The sequence below is a fragment of the Crinia signifera genome, chromosome 1 (genome assembly GCF_055691185.1).
Source record: "Crinia signifera chromosome 1, ASM5569118v1, whole genome shotgun sequence".
NCBI lineage: Eukaryota > Metazoa > Chordata > Amphibia > Anura > Myobatrachidae > Crinia > Crinia signifera.
In genome coordinates this window covers 261,467,958-261,491,341 of record NC_139217.1, presented here as the reverse complement: position 1 = coordinate 261,491,341, position 23,384 = coordinate 261,467,958, and the positions used below count along the sequence as shown (strand labels likewise).

The window sequence follows — 23,384 nt, the reverse complement described above, 5'->3', positions numbered from 1 at the left end:
TTGTAGCAGGGCATGCTGGGATGTGTAGTCCAACAACAGCTGGAGGGCCAAAGGTTCCCCATCTCTGACCTACGACTTTGCTCTGTTTCTGGACTTCCCTCTTAACGAATGATTGCTATTACCTGTTCTAAACAGGTAAATGGGCAAGAAAGGTGTTTCCACACAGGTAATAACAATCAAACATTAAGAGGGAAGTCCAGAAACAGAGCATTGTGTCCCTCCTGGAAAGGGTCATGTTGGGAGGTATGGTACACTAACTCAAACCATAAATAACTGTCTTTTTTACACAAACTGATCCGTAGAGCCGCCCAAAGGATCTAGATCTTTTCAGTGACCGACCCGGGTCGATCCGGGTCCGCAAAAAGATCCGTTTTGCCCATCTCTAGACTGCACAGCCCAACTGTTGCTCCCTCTCAACTGTCATCCCCTCACCCTGGTCATGTGACCAACTCCTGACCTCTTCAACAGTTGCAGAGACTGCTGGGAATTGTTTATCACTCAGACAATGTCCACTGTGGGGATAGCATGTTTATAGCACAACATATCTTATATTAAGAATAACTAGTATGGCACTGTATGCCTATAAATCACTACATGCACATATATATGAATTTATCACACTGGCCAATTATCAATAGACTGCGCATGCACAAGGCCATCCTGCAATAAAATCATTTTCTTTTCTGAATGCTGGTCGTACGCAAGGGGACTGATAGGAAGCCGGCATTTGAGGGTGGTAACCTCTATTTTCTGGGAGTGTCAGGGAAAACGCAGACAAGCCCAGGCATTTGAGGGTAAGGCATGTGACATCAGCTCTGGCCCCGATCCGACTGATTCTATCACAGCTGCTGAGTAAAGGGGCCTACATACGCAGAGATTTGTGCCAGAGATTCATAACGGGAGATTCAGCACGAGAGATTTCCCTAAAACGGAATTTTTCAGATAATGAGCCACACACACACAGATTTGTGCCAGAGATTCATAATGGCAGATTCAGCATGAGAGATTTCAAATCTCTCACAGAAACTTCAGGGGAATAAAAAAAGAATTCAAAATGTAAATAAGGGGTTGAACTAAAGCCTGGGGGAGTGTCACTATATACAGGGCCGAAACTAGGTGTTTCGGTGCCCGGGGCGGCAGTCATTTGGTCGACTTGCCGGACGCTGATTTGGTTGCCAATCAGCGTCCGGCAAGTGTTTTCAAAATCATCAGCGCTTCCCGCCTCCAGGCAAATAGCGCTAAGAGACGGAGTGACGAGTGAGTGAAAGCTGCCGCTACACCAGTCCCTGGACCCCTGCTGCCAACATACCTGTGTGCAGCCAGCGGGGGAAGGCAGCGTCCAGGGACTGGTGTAGCGGCAGCCTTCACTCACTCCCTCTCCTAGCGCTATCTGTCTGTGCCTGGCGGCGGGAAGCGCTGATGACTTTGAAAAGACTTGCCGGATGCTGATTGGCTGAATTCAGACAATCAGCGTCCGGCGAGTCTTTTCAAAATCTGCTGCCTGGCAGCTCTAGGAGCCGGAGTTAACACACCACTCCCCGGACCCCCGCTGCCCATCCCCGGGACCCCGCTGCCCGTCCCCGGACCCGCTGCCAGGAGACCCAGGACCGCACACTAGCGCCCCCCCCCCCTCCAGCACCCTGGTGCCCCTCCGAAATATGATGTAAATAGCAATAGAAAGGCTGGCACTCTGGGGTCTTAACAAAACTTGCTGTATTTTTTATTTTATTTATGGTCGTTTGCTTTGAAATACAGCAGGTTTTGTTAAGAACCCAGAGTGCCAGCCTTTCTTTTGCTATATATATATATATATATATATATATATATATATATATAGATATCTATATAGATATCTATATATATATATATATATACATACATATATTTAGATATAGATATATATATATCTATATAGATATTTATATCTATATATATATATCTATATATATATATAGATATATAGAATATATATCGAACAGAAGAGCAGCACAGCCATCAAGTGCGTGGTTAGATTGTGTATATATATATATTATATATATATATATATATATGGAAGCCTTGTCATTGGTGGCAGTGGTTTATATATATATATTATATTCTATAAATAAACTTTATCATTGGTGGCAGTGGAGCTGCAGCAGCAGGGGGACGTGTGAGCGGGCAGGTGGCTTGAAGTACTTCGCCGCCAGAGGACAGGGGGACCGGGAGTTGCTGCGGGTAGGCAGCAGATTTGCCGGCGAGTGGGTGAGTGGCTTTTTCCCCCTGCTCCGTCTCCGTGCGGCGAGCAGGGGGAGGGGGGAGGGAGCAGAGGGCGGCGGGTCTTTGCAGCGTCTTCATGCGACGAGCAGGTGGAGGCGGCGTCCGGCGTGTCAAGGGGGTGGTGAGCAGGGGACATCAGGGCGGCGTTCAGCGTCGCTCAGAAGGCCCTGCTCACATCCGAGGCCATATATGAGCAGGAGCTTCTGAGCGACTGCTCTAGATTGACAGGCAGGTCCGTTCTGAATCTTGGGCAGATTCAGAACGGCGGGGGCGCGCATGCAAATCGCTGTGTGGGCTATACACACAGCGATTTACATGCATTTTCAGGCATTTTCTGAGTGATTTGTTAAAATCGCTCAGAAAATGCCTGAAAATTGTGCTGTGTGTGGGGCCCATAAGTCCTGGGCTACACAGAGACTGCAAACACTGTAAAAATCATTCGTTGGTGAGCAACTTCCTAATGGATTTGCAGCTTATCGATAAGCCCTAAAATACATAATCCGCAGGCTTGCACAGGGTGGGATTTCACGGTTATGGTATAAAACATCTACAGTGTCTAGGTCTACAATCAAAAGGTCGACAGGGTCAAAGGTTGACATGATTTTTAAAGGTTTTTAGGGTGTCTGTGTCGACATAGGTGAACATGGACACTGTCTAAGTGGGATCCGATATGATTTCCCGGCGGTCAGGATCCCGGCGGTCGGAATCCCGACACTGGAATCCCGACCGCCGAAATCCCGACAAGGGGGGGACATGGATCGCCCCCCCTTGCGGGCTCGCTGCGCTCGCCACGCAGCGGGCCCGGTGCCTCGCTACGCTCGGCACGCTATTTTATTCTCCCTCTATGGGTGTCGTGGACACCCACGGAGGGAGAAAGTTTCGGGATTTCGGCGGTCGGGATTCCAGTGTCGGGATTCCGACCGCCGGGATCCCGACCGCCGGGAAATTAACCGCATCCCGTCTAAGTGTACCGCGTCCCCTCGCATGGTTCGCCATGCTTCAGACTTGGTTCTTTGCTGTGCTCGGCGCATTATTTTATTCTCCCTCCACGCCCTTGTGGATGCTAGGGCATGAAATACCACCTGCCGGCGCATGTCGACTCAAAATTGTGTAATAAAAAGCTTTGTCAACTTTTTTCAAGTCGACCTTTTGACCATGTCGACCTTTAAACCCTGTCGACCTTTAAACCCTGTCAACCTTTTAACGTTTTTGAACTTTTGACCCTGTCGACCTTTTGACTGGCGACCAACAGTGGTTGACCTTATGACTGTAGACCTAGAGTCATTCTATGATCGGTCCGGATACCGGATTTCACTCTGGCGGGCGGTGTATGGGCGGGATGTTGTAACATCCGCTGCCCATTATCGCCGGGCATTGCATTATTAATAACGGCATATGCTCTAACATATGCGGTTATTAATGCAAGAGACAGCTCTTGCGATAAGAGCTGTCCCTTGCAATGTGGTGGACTTCTGGGTCTGTGACCCGGGAGTCCATCTGCGCATGCGCAGAGCGCCAGAGCCTGCCGCAGGGCATGCTGGGAGGGATCCGTGACTGATCCCTCACACAGCGCTTCGGTAAGAAGCCCATAGGCTTAGCGCTGACACTGCGGAGGCGGGTTAGAGCATACAGAAATGTGGTAAAAACCCAGATAACGGGGTTTTTACCACATTTCTGTGTTAGAGAATCGCCCCCTATATCTGATCGCAGCTCAGCAATTAGGTCAGAATTAGGCCCTAAGTCATCAGTTAGTGCAGGGCTGGGCAATTGCGGCCCTCCAGATGTTGATGAACTACACATCCCAGCAAAACTAATGCAAAGCATCCTGGGATGTGTAGTTCATCAACATCTGGAGGGCCGCAATTGCCCAGCCCTGAGTTAGTGCAAAAGACCTTATTTTTTATGTTAACTTGAATGTAGCATTAATCCCTGCAATCATTGGAGTGTGGTCCGCACATCCTCACAAGCAGTATAGAAAGAACTAATACACTAATATATTACTGAATTTGAAATAAGCCATCTTTAGGAAAAAAGTTTCATGGTACAAAGAAAAAATTTAGAGCACTTTCCACTGACTTTTTAATGTTATATCCACTTCCACAGGTGAATAATACAGCAAAAGAACTGTCTAGACCCTTGATGGCTAACCTTAACACTCCAGCTGTTGTTGAACTACACATACCAGCATGCTCTGAATCAGATTTAGCATGGCCAAATAGCAAAACTGAAGCAAATCATGCTGGGATGTGTAGTTCAACAACAGCTGGAGTGTCAAGGTTTGTCATCAATGGTCTAGACCAGGGTCCTCAAACTATTTTGCTATGGGACCCCATTAGACAATAAAAATAATTACAGGACCCCAGCAAGTTACTGTGTAGTCAACAGACAGCACATATATGGCAGCATTGTGGAGGCACAAAATAATGTGAGGAGTCTGAAGTAATAGACAATTCAACAGATTATTCAGACTCCTTGAATTACTGACAGATTACAAAAGTCATCAGCCTGATGGTCAGCAACATGGAGTCGCGACCACATGCTGAGAAGGTCGGGACCCACTTTGGGGTCAGGACCCACAGTTTGAGAACCGCTGGTCTAGACCAAATGGAAAATTCTTTCCGTGGGGACTGGGGGTTGAATTCTAAGTGCAGTGGCATGAGCACCAGAGCTTAATGGGGAGGCAGCTTGCACCTGACCCCCTCTTAGCAAACCTGAACTAAGCACTGGTGTTATGCACTTAAATGATAATGCTAAATATTATTACCCATATAATAGATACTGGATTTTGTAATACCTCTCCTTTCTATCCATCCATCTGTCTATCTGTTACCCTGATTCCCCTTGTGTGCCCTTGGCTGTGTTTGGCATCTTTCCTTCCCTGCCCTTCTCACTTACAGGTGAATTGCTTGCAGGAACTTGCGTTGATGTTTGCGTACTTTAGAATGGTCGATTTTCCTCACGAGTTTTGTGTGTTTATAAATGAGCCACGTTTCCCTGAGCACATTGGCAGCTGCATTTTTCACCTGAAATAATAACAAAATAAGAAAGCAGCAAGTCAGAATCATCTAATGACTGGCAACCGACAAGACAGAAAGAAAGAGTGATGGAGTGGGAAAGTATAGGAGCAAAGGAAAGATGGAAAGGAAGACTCTAGTGAGGAGGTGTTTAGCATGAGAGGCTTCAAAGGGGAGGGTAGAAGATCGTGAAGAGGTGATTACAAATTTATATACAGAAAACCACCCACCTTCCTTCCATCTTTCTCAATGCATGATAAAATATCAATTTCCTATGTGCACGTGGCTGTGAAACTATTTCTATATAATACTTTGTGCTGATACCACTTTGTGCATTACATAAACTGGATACAAATGGTATCTTACATATCATGTTTATCTATCTATCTATCTATCTACCTACCTATCTATCTATATACATACCCACACACATACACACATGCAGCTAATCGTAAAGGATGTGGTATTCAGTAGGAAATGCTTTGTACATTTGCATGTGCTTTGGTATAGCACTGCTAAATAAATACACAATATGGTGTATGTGCCAGTCTGATGCATGAATAATATAAAAAAATACATCTTTTTCACGACAATTTAGTTACATTATTTAATTACATTATTTGCTCACAGGAGTAATTGAGATGTATTTCCATGTATTTTGTACTCTTTGAAAATATGCACTTGAAAAAATATTAAGGGGTATATTTATCAAAGTTTTACAAGAGCTACAATTGTGATAGATAAAGCCCCAACCAATCAGCTCCTGTAATTTTTCAAACACAGCCTGGACAATGTAAAATAGAAGCTGATTGGTTAGCACTTTAGCTCTCATAATGTTATTTCTTGCCAAACTGATAAATACCCCCTTAATAATGTTAAAACACATTAACCTGACCTCTCTGCGCACAAAGCTTGATTCATGTTTGTAAGCAAGGCAAAAAGGCAAGCACATGGGAAAAAACATATTGCACTGGAGGTGGGGCAGTTATCACTTGCAGAGAGATGATTTATATTGGGGTGGGTTGTGCCCAAACTGAAATTTAAATGACCGTATAAAAATTAAGCTGTCTAACATTTGCAACAGGCAAAAGCAGCCAGTATTTACCCTTCACGTAATTATTTTAAATGTATTTGCTCCCCTTGCATGGCAACGTGGTTTGTTTCAGATACAATGCTAATTGCATTTTTTGTTTTACTTGAAAATATGAATCAGGTCAGTGTCTTCCCTACTTTCTCTGTTACTTTCATAAAGGGACTGATTCAGAGTCGCATGTAGATTTGTTTAATAATGAGATGCCCCCAAGCAGCATTTTGTGACAATGCATTTCCAACTCAATACATATACATGCCCCATCAGACACACCATTGAAATGTGCACCAACACTATGGTCACCTGTGTGAGCGGCTGTGTCTCTGGATGCAGCTGCTTACAGCGACACGCCTAGGTGTCGGCTTGACCACCCTGTTATCTCCCAGGAATGCCCACTTATATCCACAGACCCTGCTTCCACATAGGTTCTGCAGAAGAAAACCATTGGCTGTCCTGGTGAATATCAGCCTACACTGGACTCTGAATCAGGACAAATATGAGCAGTAACTCATCCATGGAAAACTGGTTTAATGAGAGGTTTAGTGTTAATGCACATGTTGATGTACTGTATAAAGGGAAAGCAAGCAGGGAACCAGCAGGACATGTTATTCTCTTTGCAGGTAGCATACAGAAGCACCTATGCTTAGGCTCAAATAAACATGTCAGCTACTCAACATGCTGCCTTTTATAAATGATCCCTACTGTAGTTACGTTATCTGTTTCATGTCAATAGTCTAAACCATTTAGCTAACTATAGTACAGTAAGAGACACACATGCATGTACATATGTAGGAAAATGTGCAGAGTGAGCACCAGCAGTGATGAATGATGAAACTGAGAAAGAGACTATTGCATGCTTTCATATTAAATAGTATTGGTAGATACTCATTTACAACAGTTCAACAGCTTTCTTCAGGTTTGGTGGGATGCACATCTGTTGATGTGATAAAGCGAGTGACCGCTTCATGTTTCACAAAGGAAGGACTGATATGTCGCTCTGACCTTCATTGCTCATTCTAATGTGAACCCAACATATTAGGACCAACCTATCAGCTGGCTCGCCCACACTCCAGTGCAGACATACCTGCTTTACTTTATCTATGCCTAATGCAGATAAAAAGGAAAGTGTAACTGGACATAATATGAGAGCAGGCATAGAAGAAATAAAAAATGACAGTGAAAAAGACAAAGGATGAAGACAAATATAGAGATATCTTATGCTATGTAAGGTTTTAAGCATTTTAATCCCTAACATGTATAGCACAATGTTTCTTGCTTTTTCTGTCCTACTTTCTAATCACACACATAGTATCATTTCCTCCAGATGCCACCCCATTCCCAGCTCTCCCAGTCACTCTGTACCCGCTTTGAAAGTTGTGTGTCCATCATAAAGTTGTGTACGTGTTTCTCAGCTTTGGTGAGTTCCAACTTTCTTGCAACAACAGCAACAACCAGAGCTGTGCAGCCTGCACCCTGTGGAAGGAAAGGACAGACTCACTGCAGAGCATGGAACAAGAAGGAAAAAGGATAAAGACAGGAAGGGATCAAAGAAGAAACATGAGGTAGGAGTCAGAAGGAAAAAAAGGATGAAGAGGAAGGATGTATGGCAAAGAGAAGCAGCGAGACAAAGGGGAATGGAGGATGCAAGAGCGCAACTCAACTGGTTATAGTCTTACCATGATGCCAGTCAGCAGACAGACTCCCTTCCCACAATATGTATTGGGTACCATGTCTCCATAACCAATGGACAGAAATGTTATTGAAATGAGCCACATGGCACCCAGGAAGTTACTGGTCACCTCCTGTTTGTCATGGTACCTGTCAAGGAAAATAAAGAAAGGAAGAGGAGAGTGAATGAGTCTGGCAAGGGAGATTGCTAGACCCTAAAAGTTATTGACATGTGGCAATGTTAGATGAATGTACGTTTACGTTGGGAAAAAGTAAAAAAAAAAAAGGACCCATCCTTCTTCAGTGGTAGGCACAACATATCCAAATTCTTACACCAGAAGGGTTCAAAGACCCAATCCTTAAGGTTTTCTCATGCACATGATTTCCTGTGCCTAGGACCCAAGTGAACTAATATTTCTCATAATATATTTTATGTAAAATAATATATCACTGTCCAAGGAAGAGTCAATTGATTTCATTACCTATCAAACATTTGTTTTAATGCACTGAGCATTGTGTCATTCAAAAACATCTTCCTAGATATCAATGTCGAAACATTGTTCAATCAACTGAAAGGGCACAGAGCTTACTGATACTTTGTTTTTAATATTAAGCCTGTCTTAAGTATAATGTTAGCAGTCTCATTGCACAAATGCACACATATATCCAAAGGGTTTATCACATAGTGCACTTAAACTGTTGGCCCTTTGAACGTGCAAAAAAAGGTGCATACTTAACCTAGACCTGGATTACAATGTGTGCAAACGCATTTATGTCTGAGTGAAAGGGCCCTGATATACAAATAGGTTACTGTTATTATTGTTTCATGTACTGGAGAACTTCTCAGACCAAAACATGGATTTAAACATTGTCCTGAAAAACACATGTACTACAATATTACAGTACATTATCTAGTGTGGACTGACTGTTACTATGCATACTTAGTATGCATCGAATGGGAAGGGACATCGATATGTTTTTTTTTTTTATATATAAGATTAGACAACCTATTTCATTTAACCAAGTTTATGGGAAGATAGGAAAACAATAAACTTAGGCACGTTAGATGGATAAACCTTGTACATCTAAAGGCAGATAAATCCTTGTATGGACTCGCCCCTTATACATATCATTATCATTAGAACACTTTGGTCCTAGGGGAGACATAGCTTTTAAACATATCACTCTCAAAAAAATACATTTTGTCATTTGAAAATCCCTCTAACAGTCAACATGCCTCCTAGCACAATGCAGTTTTATGGATATTATCATATGAAACTAAATGTTTGGCATATAGGACTGAGCCTTTAAACATGACCATGCTGTCTGCATGCTTTTTCTAAAATGAGCTTTTCCCACTAATCTCAATGGCATGAGCCATAAGCAAAACGGGCAAAGGTATTTCACCAAACCCCTTACATGCATGCCGCAGACATGTGACATGTAAGGGACATGCTTAAGCACATGAATGATAGGCTAATAAACTGCATGCTGTAATCATTCAATAACTTTCTTGCTTTCCTTATCCCTTCAGAATGGGTCCATATGATATGAGGTTGGCTGCCATTGTTATTTGAGCTGTTGGGACCTATATTTGTTCTAATAAGATATGGATTCTAAACCTACATTTCTATTCATTTCCTGAGGGAAACTTTGGCCATTTCTCATACTGACTAGAGAGTGGCATGGCTGACTTATCAAGACAAACAGGATAGGAGAGGCAAGGAAGATAACTCCATATTTCATATACACCTGAATACATAATCCCTTCACTCACCTCTCTGAGAAAATGAATAATTGTATCCTTAAGTACAATTCTGGGGCAAAGCCAGTGAAAAATGGTCCGACATCTGTGGAATTTTTGGATGCTACCAAAAACTTACCATGAATTTGTCCCGCCTTGTTTGCTAGTAAACTTATCTTTTATATTTTGTTGCTTAGACATAAACTTTCTGAATAAACCCAATATGAGACTCATTTGACCTTGATTTATGATATAACCATTTCTCACTTCAAACAAGCCAGAATATCTCTCCCAAAACTATGTACTAATGTGTCTATTTTACCAAAGCATTTACCACCTCTCCAAATTATACTACTGCAGGGTGTTTTCACTTATTTCTCTCGGCGTAAATTACAGCTGTCAGCCAACTCCATGGTGCAGTTGTATGCTGCTCAGAAACACAGAGGGCTGATATAGATTTGAAGGTAACTCAGTTGTGTGGGTGTGTCCTGTGTGTTTTCAGATTTTCTGGAGCCAATCGTACAAAACTATGAGGGATGGGCGGTCTCATTTCCACATGCGGCTGAAGGGTTGGGATTGGTTCAGTTGGAGCCGATTTATGATCAACTGTGCGTTAGCCCCAGAATATTCTAAACAGTTGCAGGTATATGTATCAATGTTCTGCCAGAGAAAACCATGTCCAAACATAACATAATAATGATATATTGTGCATTTGCGATTTAGGTGATAAAAGTTCTACAACTAAAATATAACAAATTACGAGAATTATTGATGTATATACCTGTAAGCATTTTTATTGACATTAAGTTTGCTTGTTATAAATGCTTTGAATCCTGTTTGTCTTGGTAAAATAAATCATATTGAGTATTTTTTTTTAGAATCCTGCCACAAAACCTTCTTTTATAACTCCTAATCTGTTCAAGTCTTCCACCTTTTGTCTAATCTACATGGGTGACCTCGTTGTTGCTACAAAATGATACAAGCTAGGTTTAGTTACTGAGTGTGGCAATGTGACAAGGATATTTTTAGCCACTACAAAGATTGTTTTCCATTGATTCAGGTGGAGTTACAGAAACAAATTCCTATATCTCAGCCTTGACCGGCGATATTGTTACAACATATAGGGTGAGATTTAATAGGATGAGAGATTCAGAAAGTGAGAGATTTGGCGAGAAATCTCCAGTTTTCTTTAAAGCGGCAATCATGTCAACTTCAAAATCAAACTGGATTAGCAGTGTAAATGATTGCCACTTTAAAAAACCTGGAGATTTCTTACCAAATCTCTCACTTTCTGAATCTCTCATCCTATTAAATCTCACCCAATATATGTATTCTACATATGGACCGGCACTCGGCGGACTTCCTGTAAATAAAGCAACTACACACTTGCTTCTTGCAACATTTCAAACTATAATAAGTTTGTCATCAGGCAGCGTACAGACAAATACCATAAACAAAACTGACCTTATATCCCTGTGCCTGTCCCTTCCTCCACGCGCCGGGCCATCCACACACTTCCTGTCCAGATACCGGAAGCTCATCAACCCCCGGGTAAAGAATTGGTGCATTGGTGAAACCTCCACCGACCAAACGCGCTACCTCGGTGTCATCATTGACTCCCCCCTCTCTTTCACCCCCCACATTCGTGCTCTCTCACAGTCTTGCCGCTTTCACCTACACAACATCTCACGCATCAGACCATTCCTCTCCACTGACGCGACCAAAATTCTTATTCACTCTCTTGTCATCTTGTCTTGTCTACTGCAACATCCTTCTCTCTGGGCTACCTCTCCCCCGCCTCGCACCTCTCCAATCCATTCTTAACGCTGCTGCTAGGCTCATCTTCCTCTCCCGCCGCTCTACCTCCGCCTCCCCCCTCTGTCTATCTCTTCACTGGCTCCCCATTTCTTTCCGAGTTCTCTTTAAGCTCCTCACCACCACCTACAAGGCTCTCCCCTCCTCCACCGCTCCTTACCTCTCTTCACTGATCTCTATCCACACTCCCTCCCGTCCTCTTCGCTCCACCGCTGACCGCCGACTAACCTCTCACCTAATCACCTCCTCCCACTCCCGTGTCCAAGACTTCTCTCGCGCTGCCCCCCTGCACTGGAACAACCTCCCGCCACCCATCAGGCTTTCTGATTCCCTTACCTCCTTCAAGCGCTCCCTCAAAACCCACTTTTTTCGACTAGCCTATCCCTCCTCCTAACCTCTTTTGATCCTCCCATCCTGCCTCCGTTCCCCTCCGTTCCTACTTATCCTGTTGTTTTTCGTTCGTCCACCCACCTTTTTAGTATGTTAACTCTTATGAGTAGGGTCCTCCTGCCTCACGTACTCACCCTACCTCTTTACCTCACCTCTCCACCTGTCCTGTTCTTCCCTTCCTCTACTTCATCTTCAGTCTCCTTGACAATTTTGACACCTACTTCTGAACTGATGCTGATTTTATTTCTACCAGCTATACCCCTATTTATACTGTATTTTTCAACACACCCTGTACGTTACCTTGTCATTTGTTTTTTGTTTGCTATGTACGGCGCTGCGGACACTTTGCGGCGCCTTATAAATAAACGTACTACTACTACTACTAAAGAAATATCATACAATAGTGAACAAAAAAAAACCACCAAATAAGTGTTATACATAGTGTATAACACTTATTTGGTGTTTTTTTTGTTCACTATTTTGTATTATATTTCTTTCCCTTCATACAGGCGCCGGGTTTCCATAGCAACCCTACACAGCATTACCCGGGGGTTTATGAGCTTCCGGTATCTGGACAGGAAGGGTGTGGATGGCCCGGCACGTGGAGGAAGGGACGGACGCATGGAGGAAGGGAAGGAGGCATGGATATAAGGTCAGTTTTGTTTATGGTATTTGTCTGTACGCTGCCTGATGACAAACTTATTATAGTTCGAAATGTTGCAAGAAGCAAGTGTGTAGTTGCTTTATTTAAAGGAAGTCCGCCGAGTGCCGGTCCTATGTGGATGTGTTTTATGCAATAGAAGCGGGCAGGGCACCCCGGCAGCTGAAAAAGGAGAGGAGAGTGCCTGCTAGTCGCAAGTATATATATATATATATGTGTGTGTGTCCCATCTACCTATCTACGTGTATGTATGTGTGTGTGAATACTAATGTGCGTGTATGTGTGTGTGTGTATATATATATATATATATATATATATACAGTACAGTATGTGGTTCTTATACTGAATGTGAATACGGAACTTGTTACCTAGGTTCACTTGAGCCAAAGATTACAAAATATATTTGAGTTCTGTACTGGCAGGATTTATGGACAGAATTCTGTAAGAACTTTATTTATTTATAACACTACTTCAATTGCAGAAGAAAGAAATCTTACTCCCGTATGTAATTATGTTATTAACACCTTTATTCTCAGAGGTACCATGTGGAATTCCTCTGCTAGCAAAGGGGTTAACATGCTTATGTTGCGATAGAACACAAAGCAAGTGCATGCTGGAAATAAAGGAACCGGCAAACTTTCTATAATGTATATAATGGATTAAAATGAAGATCATACCTAACTGCTGTCATGAAAATCAAGCAGTGGAAGGGGGAAAGGGTAAGGTTATAGGAAAGAAATAGGAAGTACTTTAGGGGTTGCTGCAGTTGTTCTCTTGTAAAAAAAAACCCCCATCATCCTTATGTATCACAGAAACATAAGGAATAATCCCAAAGTTCCTTTCCGTATATCTAGTAACGCAAAAAGACTAGTAATACACAGCTATCTTAAGTGTATGCTGTTGTTCAAATACGCAAGAAAAAGTTGTCTAATTTCAATACTGATATAATAAAACATAAAAATGTAAAATCTTTTTGCAACACATCACTTAAATACTGAAGAAACTGGTGTTTTTGTAAATCTTATATAAATCTCAATACTCTACATGGTCTTATACCCGGGTTATTGAAGAAGACTGGTGATATTTTAAATTGGATTAAAAATTATTTATTTTCAAGGTTCACTTACATTGACACTATCAACTGTACCTGTATATTAGTCACGTGTTATAGCTACGCCAAAATCAGCTCTCAGGATGGTTAAAGAAAAATGCTGACACACTATAAGACTGCTCAACACACATCTCTTGTTAAGCAACTGAAGGCTGAGACCTACATTTCCCACAAGGGGGCAGCAGTTTCAAGTCAGACATCAGAATGCATGAAATTCTATCTGTGGTGGCATGCTTAGGTTTACTGTTGAAAATCACCATTCTTGGCTGCAGGGTTTTGACTGTCGGCAACCTAACCACTGATAGGTTAACTGCATCCCGTCTGGACCTACATACATTTTCTGTACATTTTCAAGTGGCTCTTTCTAAGTGGCTCCTATGGTACTATTTTTTCTAAAATGATCCATCTTAAAACTACAAGAATATTAGATGTATAAGCCACTTGAGACAATAGGAAACAAACCAGCCCACTTCAAACTCTAAATTTTGGGATGGAAAATCTTTTTTTTTTTTTAACCGATCATCATAATATGGATTTTTAGAAATGATAAACTGTCAACTTGAATTCGAAGTTAAAATCTGAAAGAAAGTTTGCATTAAACCTCAAGGTGCCCATACACGGTACAATTATTGTATACAATATCGCATCGCATATAATCTCATCGCATAGGTTTTGCAATGTAATGAGATGAGTTCTAGTACAAAAAGTATGTGCAGCACATACTTTTTGAGCTGTGCGATGAGATGTATGACGGGAGCGCGCATCTCATCGCACCCGGCAATTGTACCTTGTATGGGCACTTAACGTTATAAGCAGGGTTATTATAATAGAGGGTACACATGGTGAGATATGCACTATTCTTTTATTTAATCAAAACATTACACTACAGTGAATATTAGGACAATACTGAAAAAAATAGCAGTTTTTCTTTTTTACGCAGTTATTTCCTCATATTATTAATAAGGATAAGTATAAAGGGGATTATTCTATTTCATTCAGACGAGGGCGAGTTCCAATGTTTGGGGGTCTGCAGATCACGACAAGAAATGGCCTCAGCGAGTTACACACTTGCCGGGCCGTTCGTTGCAGGGGAGCACTGGGGGTGGGAATGGGGGCCGCCCATGGGAATGGCCAGTGTTTTATGGGCGTCCCCATGAAAACACTGGATGTTCCCATGGATAAGCGGATGGTCCGATGCCTGCCAGGGTTGGGTGGCTGATCACGCTACGTCTTCGTTCAGTCACTGACTTCTATTTGCGAAGGCAGGAGAAATCATGCGATGGTCGGCGACCATCGCATGATTTCCCAAGCTGGCAGAGGCATGCGAGGGTATATGTTCTCCTACACAGCATATGGTACTGGGAGGATATGGCGATTTTTGGCGGGGCGGTGTCTCAGGTGCTCGGTAAGCTGCGATGTTCGCGGGCTTACTGAGCAAACCTGAATCAGGCTCAAAGTGGAAGGTGATAACACACCAGCCAATCAACTCAATCAATTTGTAAATACCGCTGATAGGCTGCTGTGATATCACCTTTCACTTATCACCACTTTACCAGGCTTAATACATCTGCCTCATTATTAGTTCAAAATATGTATATGGGGGCATTGTTCAGCGCATAAGCACAGGCCGCTATATAGGAAAAGTAATAGCACCATCAGAGCAACAATTAAAGCTACCAGTGCAACAAGGCAAGCGCTGATAGCTGAGGCATCAGGTGGGGTCATTCATGCCAGTAAAATCATTTTAATACCAGTAGATATTTACCACTGCTAGCAGAACAATCTCTGCAAATGCTGAAAGCTACTAGCAAAACAAATGTATACCTCAGGGAAGCCTCTGGGATTTTAACAGAATAATCTGTAGAGTCTTTAAGATTCTAGCACAACAATGACATCTCAACTGAGACATCAGTAGTGGATTCTGGCAGAGTAGTCAGTGAATCGTTTAGGAATGAGTGACATAGTGCTAAAGAGCATAGGATTATATCCTGTTGTGACATCACACAAATGTGTTTTTCATTGAACACTGCCAGGTTTTAGGCTGACGTGCATCACTGGGCACACCATGATACCAGCTTTTCCAAAGGAAGACACTTTTGGTTGTCAGGGTTTTTAGGGTATTGGTGTAGTCACAATTATGAATCCATTTGCACATTTAAAATTCTGAACTGATAGCTCATGCTGCAAAAAGAATATAAAAATCATCAAAAAGGGGTAAAATGTTAAAATGGACAGAGCATTTCATATTGGTGATGATGGCACTTTATACTGCTTATAGTTATACAGTATGTTACTTTCAATGTTACATGTTTCATTCACTATCCTACAAGTGCATTTATTCATAAACCTAAATAACTGAAAACAAAACACATGCATTTTTGATGTGTTTGAGTGCCAACATCTGTAAAAGATGTGCAAAATATCCGCTAAAATGCCAGCGTCGCTCACATTTGTTATATAAATTCAAATAAAAAAATGTTGCATAAAAAGAAAAAATAATTATATTTCCTATATAAGGTAAACATTACAGGCTATTATGATGAATAAATATGTTTGCTAGCAAATTTTCACATCTATTTCGACATTTTCACTTGGAACTCAAAGGGTTAAGCAAGACTCAATCCATTTTAAGGTATAAAAAAACGACAATTGAATTGGTTAGAATGAGCCATTATATATCTGAGTTATCTGCTTAGATTTTAGATATCTGATAGTTAAACGAGAAGTAGCCCATTGTTAATAGAATAAGTACAGTAAACATGTCCATATATGAATACATGCCTGCTTGATTTGGAGCAAATAATCTGCTATTATTTTTTCTGCACTATAAAGGTATCCCTTCATTTAACACTGCTATTCCACATGCCAAACATAATTCAATTCTAAAATGTCCAGGCAGTCTGCTGACCCTACTCTCTGTCATCTTACATTCGCTTCTCAGCCCACCATTATCTCTTTTACTTTCCTCCCTCACAACACATGATTTTTTTGCCACTTACTTTAAAGTGAAACTTGACACTATACGGGACGATATTTCCTAATGCCAAATCTTACAACCCACCTTTTACTGGGATACCGTCATTAGGTCTACACCAACTAGGTCGACAAGCATTGGGTTGACACCACTTGGTCGACAGGCAGCAAGGTCGACGTGTGTTTAGGTCGACATGGGTCAATGTCGACAGGTCATTAGGTCCACACAAGCATTAGGTCGACATGGGCTAGGTCGACAGTCAAAAGGTCGACATGGGGTTTTTTCACTGTTTTTTTTAGCTTGCTGTCTGTCGACCTAGTGGTGTCGACCCAATGCTTGTCAACCTAGTCTAGACCTAACAACCCACACCCCTTTTACTTCACCCCCCAAGTCAGTCTGTTTTTTCTCTACAATAACCAATGACGAAGCCTCTGCACCCATCTCATTATCTCTCCATACAACCTGCCTCTAAGCCTGGGGTTTTGTGTTCCCAGATATGACCGTAGTGAGAGAGTGGTAGACACAGCGGGGAGTTCTGTTGAAGATGGGATGTTGCCATTAGCAGCCAATCAGACTCTACTTCTTATATATTTAGCACCTTCTAGAAGATAACAAATAGAGTCTGATTGGTTGCTATCGGCAACATCCCATTTTCAATAGAACTCCCATCTTAGGTAATTTGCCCCAGATACAGTAACTTGAAGCTAGGAGATCTTAGGTAGCTTCCACACATGAGCAAGTTGTTAGGAGCAAAGGAAAGTCTCTTATCAAGTGCTGGAGATTATACTGGGAACACTGACATGTATTGGCGTATACCCAAGACAGAGTCACAGAGTCAAAAATCCGCTGATGATCCTCTCCAGGGATCCGCGCAAGGAAGTTTTCAATGCTCCCATGGGGCAAGCCACGGCACTGTACTTGGGTTTCCTAGTACTGGTGTCAGTGAGCTAGAGGTAACCAACTGAGACTGAGGTTACAGATAGTTGGCTGGACTCAGACAGACAAAGTAGACTGGAGGCTATTGGACTGGAACCAATGGTTTGACTATCGGACTGGAACCGATGGAGAAGGTTATCGCCTGAGACCAATGGAGCAGGGATTGGACTGGATCCGATGGAGCAGGGTATTGGCTGGAACCAATGGAGCAGGGTATCAGCTGGAACAGATGGATCGTGTTATCAGTTGGAACCAGGGCTGCTAGAAATGATGGGGCCAGGGACTGGCAAATAGGCAGGGCTGCCCTGTCATGATGGAGAGGGCTTAGGAGCAATAGCGGAAAATTGTAGTCTTGCTGTAGGACTTTCTTTCTTTGGATCTGTGTATCTTGCTAGGTCCTTCTCCTCAGCTCCTCCTCACAGGCAGCTCTGGGTACTTCTCCTCCCCTCCTTCTCACAGGCAGCTCTGGGTACTTCTCTTCCCCTCCTCCTCATACGATCTCCATGCAGCAGCAGAAACAGCAGCACTCCTTATGTTCTGGCTCCTGGGCAGCTTCTCTTGCTGAGAACTGCTGCAGGCATAGTTTAGCTGGGTCTGGCCTGATCCTTGACAGCAGGGGTTGCTGGGATGTGTCATTTTTTGTAAGTTACTGGCAGCACACATCACAGGGACAGACACCAGTGGCACAGATAGTATTTTATTATTTGTAGGTCCAGGACCGGGCCCTCTTCTCTGTCAGGACCAGGGACTCCTGACCCCACATTCCCCCCCTGATGGTGGGCCTGGTTGAACTGATGGACAGGCAAAGTACTTCCAAATGTTGCAGCAGTTTCAAGTCTGGAGCCCAGGGACATAGCTAATTTAGCGACATTGCTCAAGATGTGCCAGTAAGCAGCATTGTGTCCCATGGCGATACCTGACACAGTCCTATCTTTTCCAATCCTCTTCATTCCATCTCTCCCAGTGCATCTCCACCTCTAGCTCATCTTATCCAACTGTCTCTATCCACTGACACTGATTATATGCAATCAGACTTCAGCCCATAATATTCCAGTGACACTACTCTCCCAAAAATGTATAGGGAACACTTCTCCATATTATACATTCAGGACCCCCTGCTGTTTTTGACACTGCAAGTTAACCTGCTTAGTTATACATCTTCTTCTTCAGCGCTTGACATTCATGACACAATACTTCCCTGATTAGTTCCTACCTGTCAAATTGCTCCTTTAATGTTTCTACATCTAGAAAACCTCTTCAATCCGGGTGTCGCTATTAAATAATGAGACTGTAAATTGTACCGTGTGAGTTAAAAGGAAGTGGAGGAGCATTGACCTCGGACTATCCCAAATTGGATTTGCAAGATTTGACACTCACGCACTGATAGTTTTCTGTCACACAGCATCCAGAGAAGTTGTGTTTTCCCATGCATCATAAAAATGCTTAGTTCAAAAGTAGAGCACAACATGTTAATTTAAAATATTTTGTTCAATTGAAGAAATCGGTCACTGAATCTTTCTATATGTTATCTGAGCCTAATGGGACAGATTTAGTGGTGGTCATGAGCATGCAAAGAGGATGAATGTCCCAGAAGGCCTTGTACATAAAAAAAACCACACCAGTCCATGCACTGGAAAATACCACCATCACCAAGAATAAAGAAAGCATGTAAAAGCAAATTCAAATTCCAAGCCATGATAATTGATTTCTTTTATATCGATTGTGTTACTTTGGCAGACTACAACAGTGAATCACCATTACTACCACAACGTTCTAGAAAGATTGCAGGAAATAATCAGAAGAAAGAGGCCAGAGTTGTAGGAAAATGGTTTCATCATCCATCAGAACAACCCACCAGCCCATACACTCTCCATGTGATGCAGTTTTGGCTGAGAAACAGATCGCAGTGCTAGAAAACGCTCCATACTCATCAGACTGCGCTATGCAAAGCCGCCCTCTCCCTGCTGACGGCGCTGGCCAGGGGGAAAGCACTGTATGCACTGAGCGGCTTTCCCCCCAGCGATGATAGCAATCATCGCTGTCCATACACGCTGGGCATAGTCGCCCAGTGTGTATGGACCTTTACTGAGATAAAGAAGAAAACCAGACAGCTGTTGAGACAGCTGACAGACAATGAGCTGCAGCACAGCTTTTGAACAATGTAAAATAAGAATGCATAAAGGGAGCACCTACAGTAGAAGGGCAACAGAGTTCAAATGTACTTCATCATTAAACATAATTTATAGCATTAATCCCTTTATGCGGTATCCACTCCACCTGTTTCTCTGTTTTCTTTTTCACTGTACAAATCATCTCTTTGGTAACTAATTTCTTATTCGGCCTCCAGTACACCTCTACAATGATGGGAATAAAGTCTACCTCTTCTCCCCTGACCTTCCTCTTCTGTACTATTTCACATAACCAACTGTCTCTCTGCTATCCTCTCCTCTATATTACAATACTACCAAAAGCCCCAAATGTTCAAAACTTCCTTTATGACAGAGTTTTCACATCCCTTAAAATCGTTCCCACTTTCAATATCACCCTAATTTCCTTAATCTCTAGCTCACTACCTTGACCCCGCCCTCTGCGTTACTCTCCACGTCAATTTTTCAAGTACTGCCACTTACCCCTTAGACATATTGCCATATAATTCCCTTCCTTAACTACTGCAACATCTTCATATTTAACCCTCACCCCATCTATCGCAGCCTAATCTATTCAGTCAAGGATTTTCACTTGTGGGTTAACCATCAATTCTGCCATCTGTGGGTTAATATCGATGGCATGAAACAGTTGACTGTTAGATTGCAGAGGATAACTAGTTTATCCGAAGCAACATAAGCTTACCAGCATGGGCATGTAACAAGGAATCATATACACTGGCATGTGGGGGTTGAGCTTTTAAGGGGAGGAACATTGTGTGAAGGGAGTACTGATTTCATTGGTTGATGGAATATCAGGGGAGTGGCTCTGATATATATGTCTATGATCTAGAAGGTTCCATCTCTTTTCAGTCAGAGTCGTTGGAGGAGATAAGTGCAGTCTCTCAGACTAATATTCATCAGCTTTATCTGTACCTTATCCTCTTCTCTCTTCATCTTTCCCTTCTGTCTAGCTTCTTATTCTCTCTGTTTTTCTCTCATAGGCCCTTATTCTGATCGGTGCGGCCGGATCCAAATATGCGGCCAGGACCGTGCTTGCGAAACCCTGCCTTCCATACGGATCGCCAACTCCGTCCGTACGCGGTAAGAAGCTGGCCGAACGGACCGCACGTGTACTTTTCACGGAATACGCCTCCTCCATCTCAGGGAACCTCCCCCATCATTCGATGGTCGCAGACCATCGAATGCAGGACCGAGTGCTCCACCAGCTCCCGCAACCTCAGACCACACGGACATTTTTCCGTGCAAAAGCAGGGATCTGGGCGGGCAGCTGACATCCGGCGATGTCATATGTCCGCCCCCTACACATGCATCATGGCCGCATTACCATACGTACACCCAGCATTTGCATGGGAACGCCCATGAAACGCGGGGCGTATGCATATGGTAATGAGCTCAAATAGCCCTTCACGCCCCTCTCCACCCCCTGTTCGTAGTGTTCACATTTCATGCGGGATTTGGCCGTACGCCCCGCTCGCACATGCGCAGAGACGCCTCTGCACATGCGCAGACACAAAACATCGGCGGCACGAACGCACGCGGATATTACCGCACCAACCAGAATAAGGGCCATAGTGATAGTTAGTCAGATGAGCTGGATGAGATTGCTGAGTCATATTACTTTTCCTATGTCTATCTTCCTTCTTTCATTCCTGGCCTTTATCTTTATTTGCTGTCCTTCTTTTCACCCTTTATGCTGCCCCTTTTGTTCTGGTAATTTCAGGGGGCTTATGAATATTTGGTTATAACACAGGGTTGCCGACCCTCCCGGAATTTGCGGGAGTCTCCTGAAAATCGGGTCCTTCCTCCCGGCCCCCGGAAGGGTGGGCAACCCTCCCGGAATCAGGGGGACCCCCACTGAGCCCCCCGATCGCGGCATTTATATGCCGCAATCCGCGGGTCTCAGGGGAGGGGGCGGAGCTAAAACGGCACAATCGTGACGTTTTAGCCCCGCCCCCTCCATGGATATCAGTTATTTCTGCTATTTGATGTAATGGGGGTGGGGCTTAATGACGTCACAGTTAAGCAACGCCCCCAAAACTCGTTATGCAAGATTCCTCTCCGGGCTTCTCCCGGAGAGGATTTTTTTAAAGTCGGCAACCCTGTTATAGCAGGAGATAATTACTCCCCCCCCCCCCCCCTCTAACAGTGGGCTATAATGGTACAGGCCTTTATCCCTGTCAGGATTACATCCACCTGGTGTTTCCTTATTAGGCTATGGTGCCAGAAGCCCGGCTGCCACTGCCTCACATTACTACAGTCAGGATTATAGTGGCAGTACAGTGTCAGGGCTCAGCCAGCTCAGGTAGAGCTGCAGGGGATGGGCTGTTATAGGTATACAGTATAGGAGGCATCCTGATAGCTCCCTGGCTGCTTTGGCTGTTCAGGGATTTCAGAGTATAAAGTGATTCTTATATGTCCCCTGCTGGGAGCATGTGTGGGGATGGATGTTGCAGGACACACTTTAAAGACACACATACCCTCTCTGTTGCCTATGTATAGTGGTGGCAGCCATTTTGCATGTGGACTACTAGCTTGTCCATCAATTCTTTATGAATCAGTGGGGTCACTTTGGTGATGTGGTTATGCTATGAAACCACAAAACTCCTTGATTATGCAGATAGCCTCCATTCCCAAGCAATATTATTATCACTATTATATTATTATTAATAGTAATAGGTTCTGTTAATGCATTCTTGGTTCGTTCATAGGCTGCCATTGAGTAAGCATATGCGATCAAAGGCCCGGCAGCGCAGTTCCCTTAGCAATTTCTAAGCACAGCACTCCAAATCTTATTCCTATTATATGCAAGTATACCTGGCAATATAAAGCATTATTATTTATATACACCGAACAGTTAGCTGTCACTTCACCAACAGTAAGGGTTTTGATCACCCTTAGTATATTATGTTAAAGGAAAATATGTGACAGTTATTATTTTTATTTATTAATTTATTAACAGCTATTATGTAGCGCACTGTAGCATACACACCAGTCCCTGAGCCAGTGTAGCTTGCACTCTACACACACACATTCATTCTAGGGTTAATTTTGGCATCGATTTTGCCTAATGTGTAGTATTGCAGTGTGGGTGGAGTACCTGATTGCACGGAGGGGGTACAGGCTTCGTACGTTGGAGCATTGTCTGTGGTCGGGCCCGTGATCTCAGTGCAATCAGTGTGATCTCAGAGCTTGGTTCCCTCTTTATATCTGCCAGTCCTTTGTTCTGGGAACAGGAATCCATATTTATTTACTAGGGTACGCAATTGTACCCTAGTATGCTTGTAACATTCACGCAGTCCCTGTGCAAAGGTAGCTGGCACTCTACACACATATATTAGATCTAGGGTTATTATTTTGAGATTGAACATATTTTGTACCGTGGGTTTCGTCATATGTAATCATATGTAATGACATCAGTATGGTTCAAAGGCCTCGCAGTGCATTTCCCTCTCTAGATTGGCCCAGTCCCTAGTTTTCTAAGCACATCAATCCAAACCTTTTTCCAAGTATACACAGGTATACCCATTCAAATTAACTGATTTTTTTAGTCTCAG

At 43.1% G+C, this 23,384-nt stretch overlaps 1 protein-coding gene across 3 annotated transcripts in view; it reads right to left on the bottom strand.

The window, feature by feature from the left end:
- KCNN1 (potassium calcium-activated channel subfamily N member 1) overlaps positions 1–23,384 on the bottom strand; it is a 144,673-nt gene that overhangs the window by 37,084 nt on the left and 84,205 nt on the right. For 2 of the 3 annotated variants that reach the window (XM_083181833.1, XM_083181823.1), the window contains exons 5-7: positions 8,040–8,181; positions 7,726–7,836; positions 5,155–5,282 (exon numbers count right to left, since the gene is read on the bottom strand). In XM_083181833.1, the coding sequence (XP_083037959.1) occupies positions 5,155–5,282; positions 7,726–7,836; positions 8,040–8,181 (381 nt within the window). The remainder of the gene's footprint in view (positions 1–5,154; positions 5,283–7,725; positions 7,837–8,039; positions 8,182–23,384) is intronic. The other variant, XM_083181841.1, reaches the window with a different exon arrangement.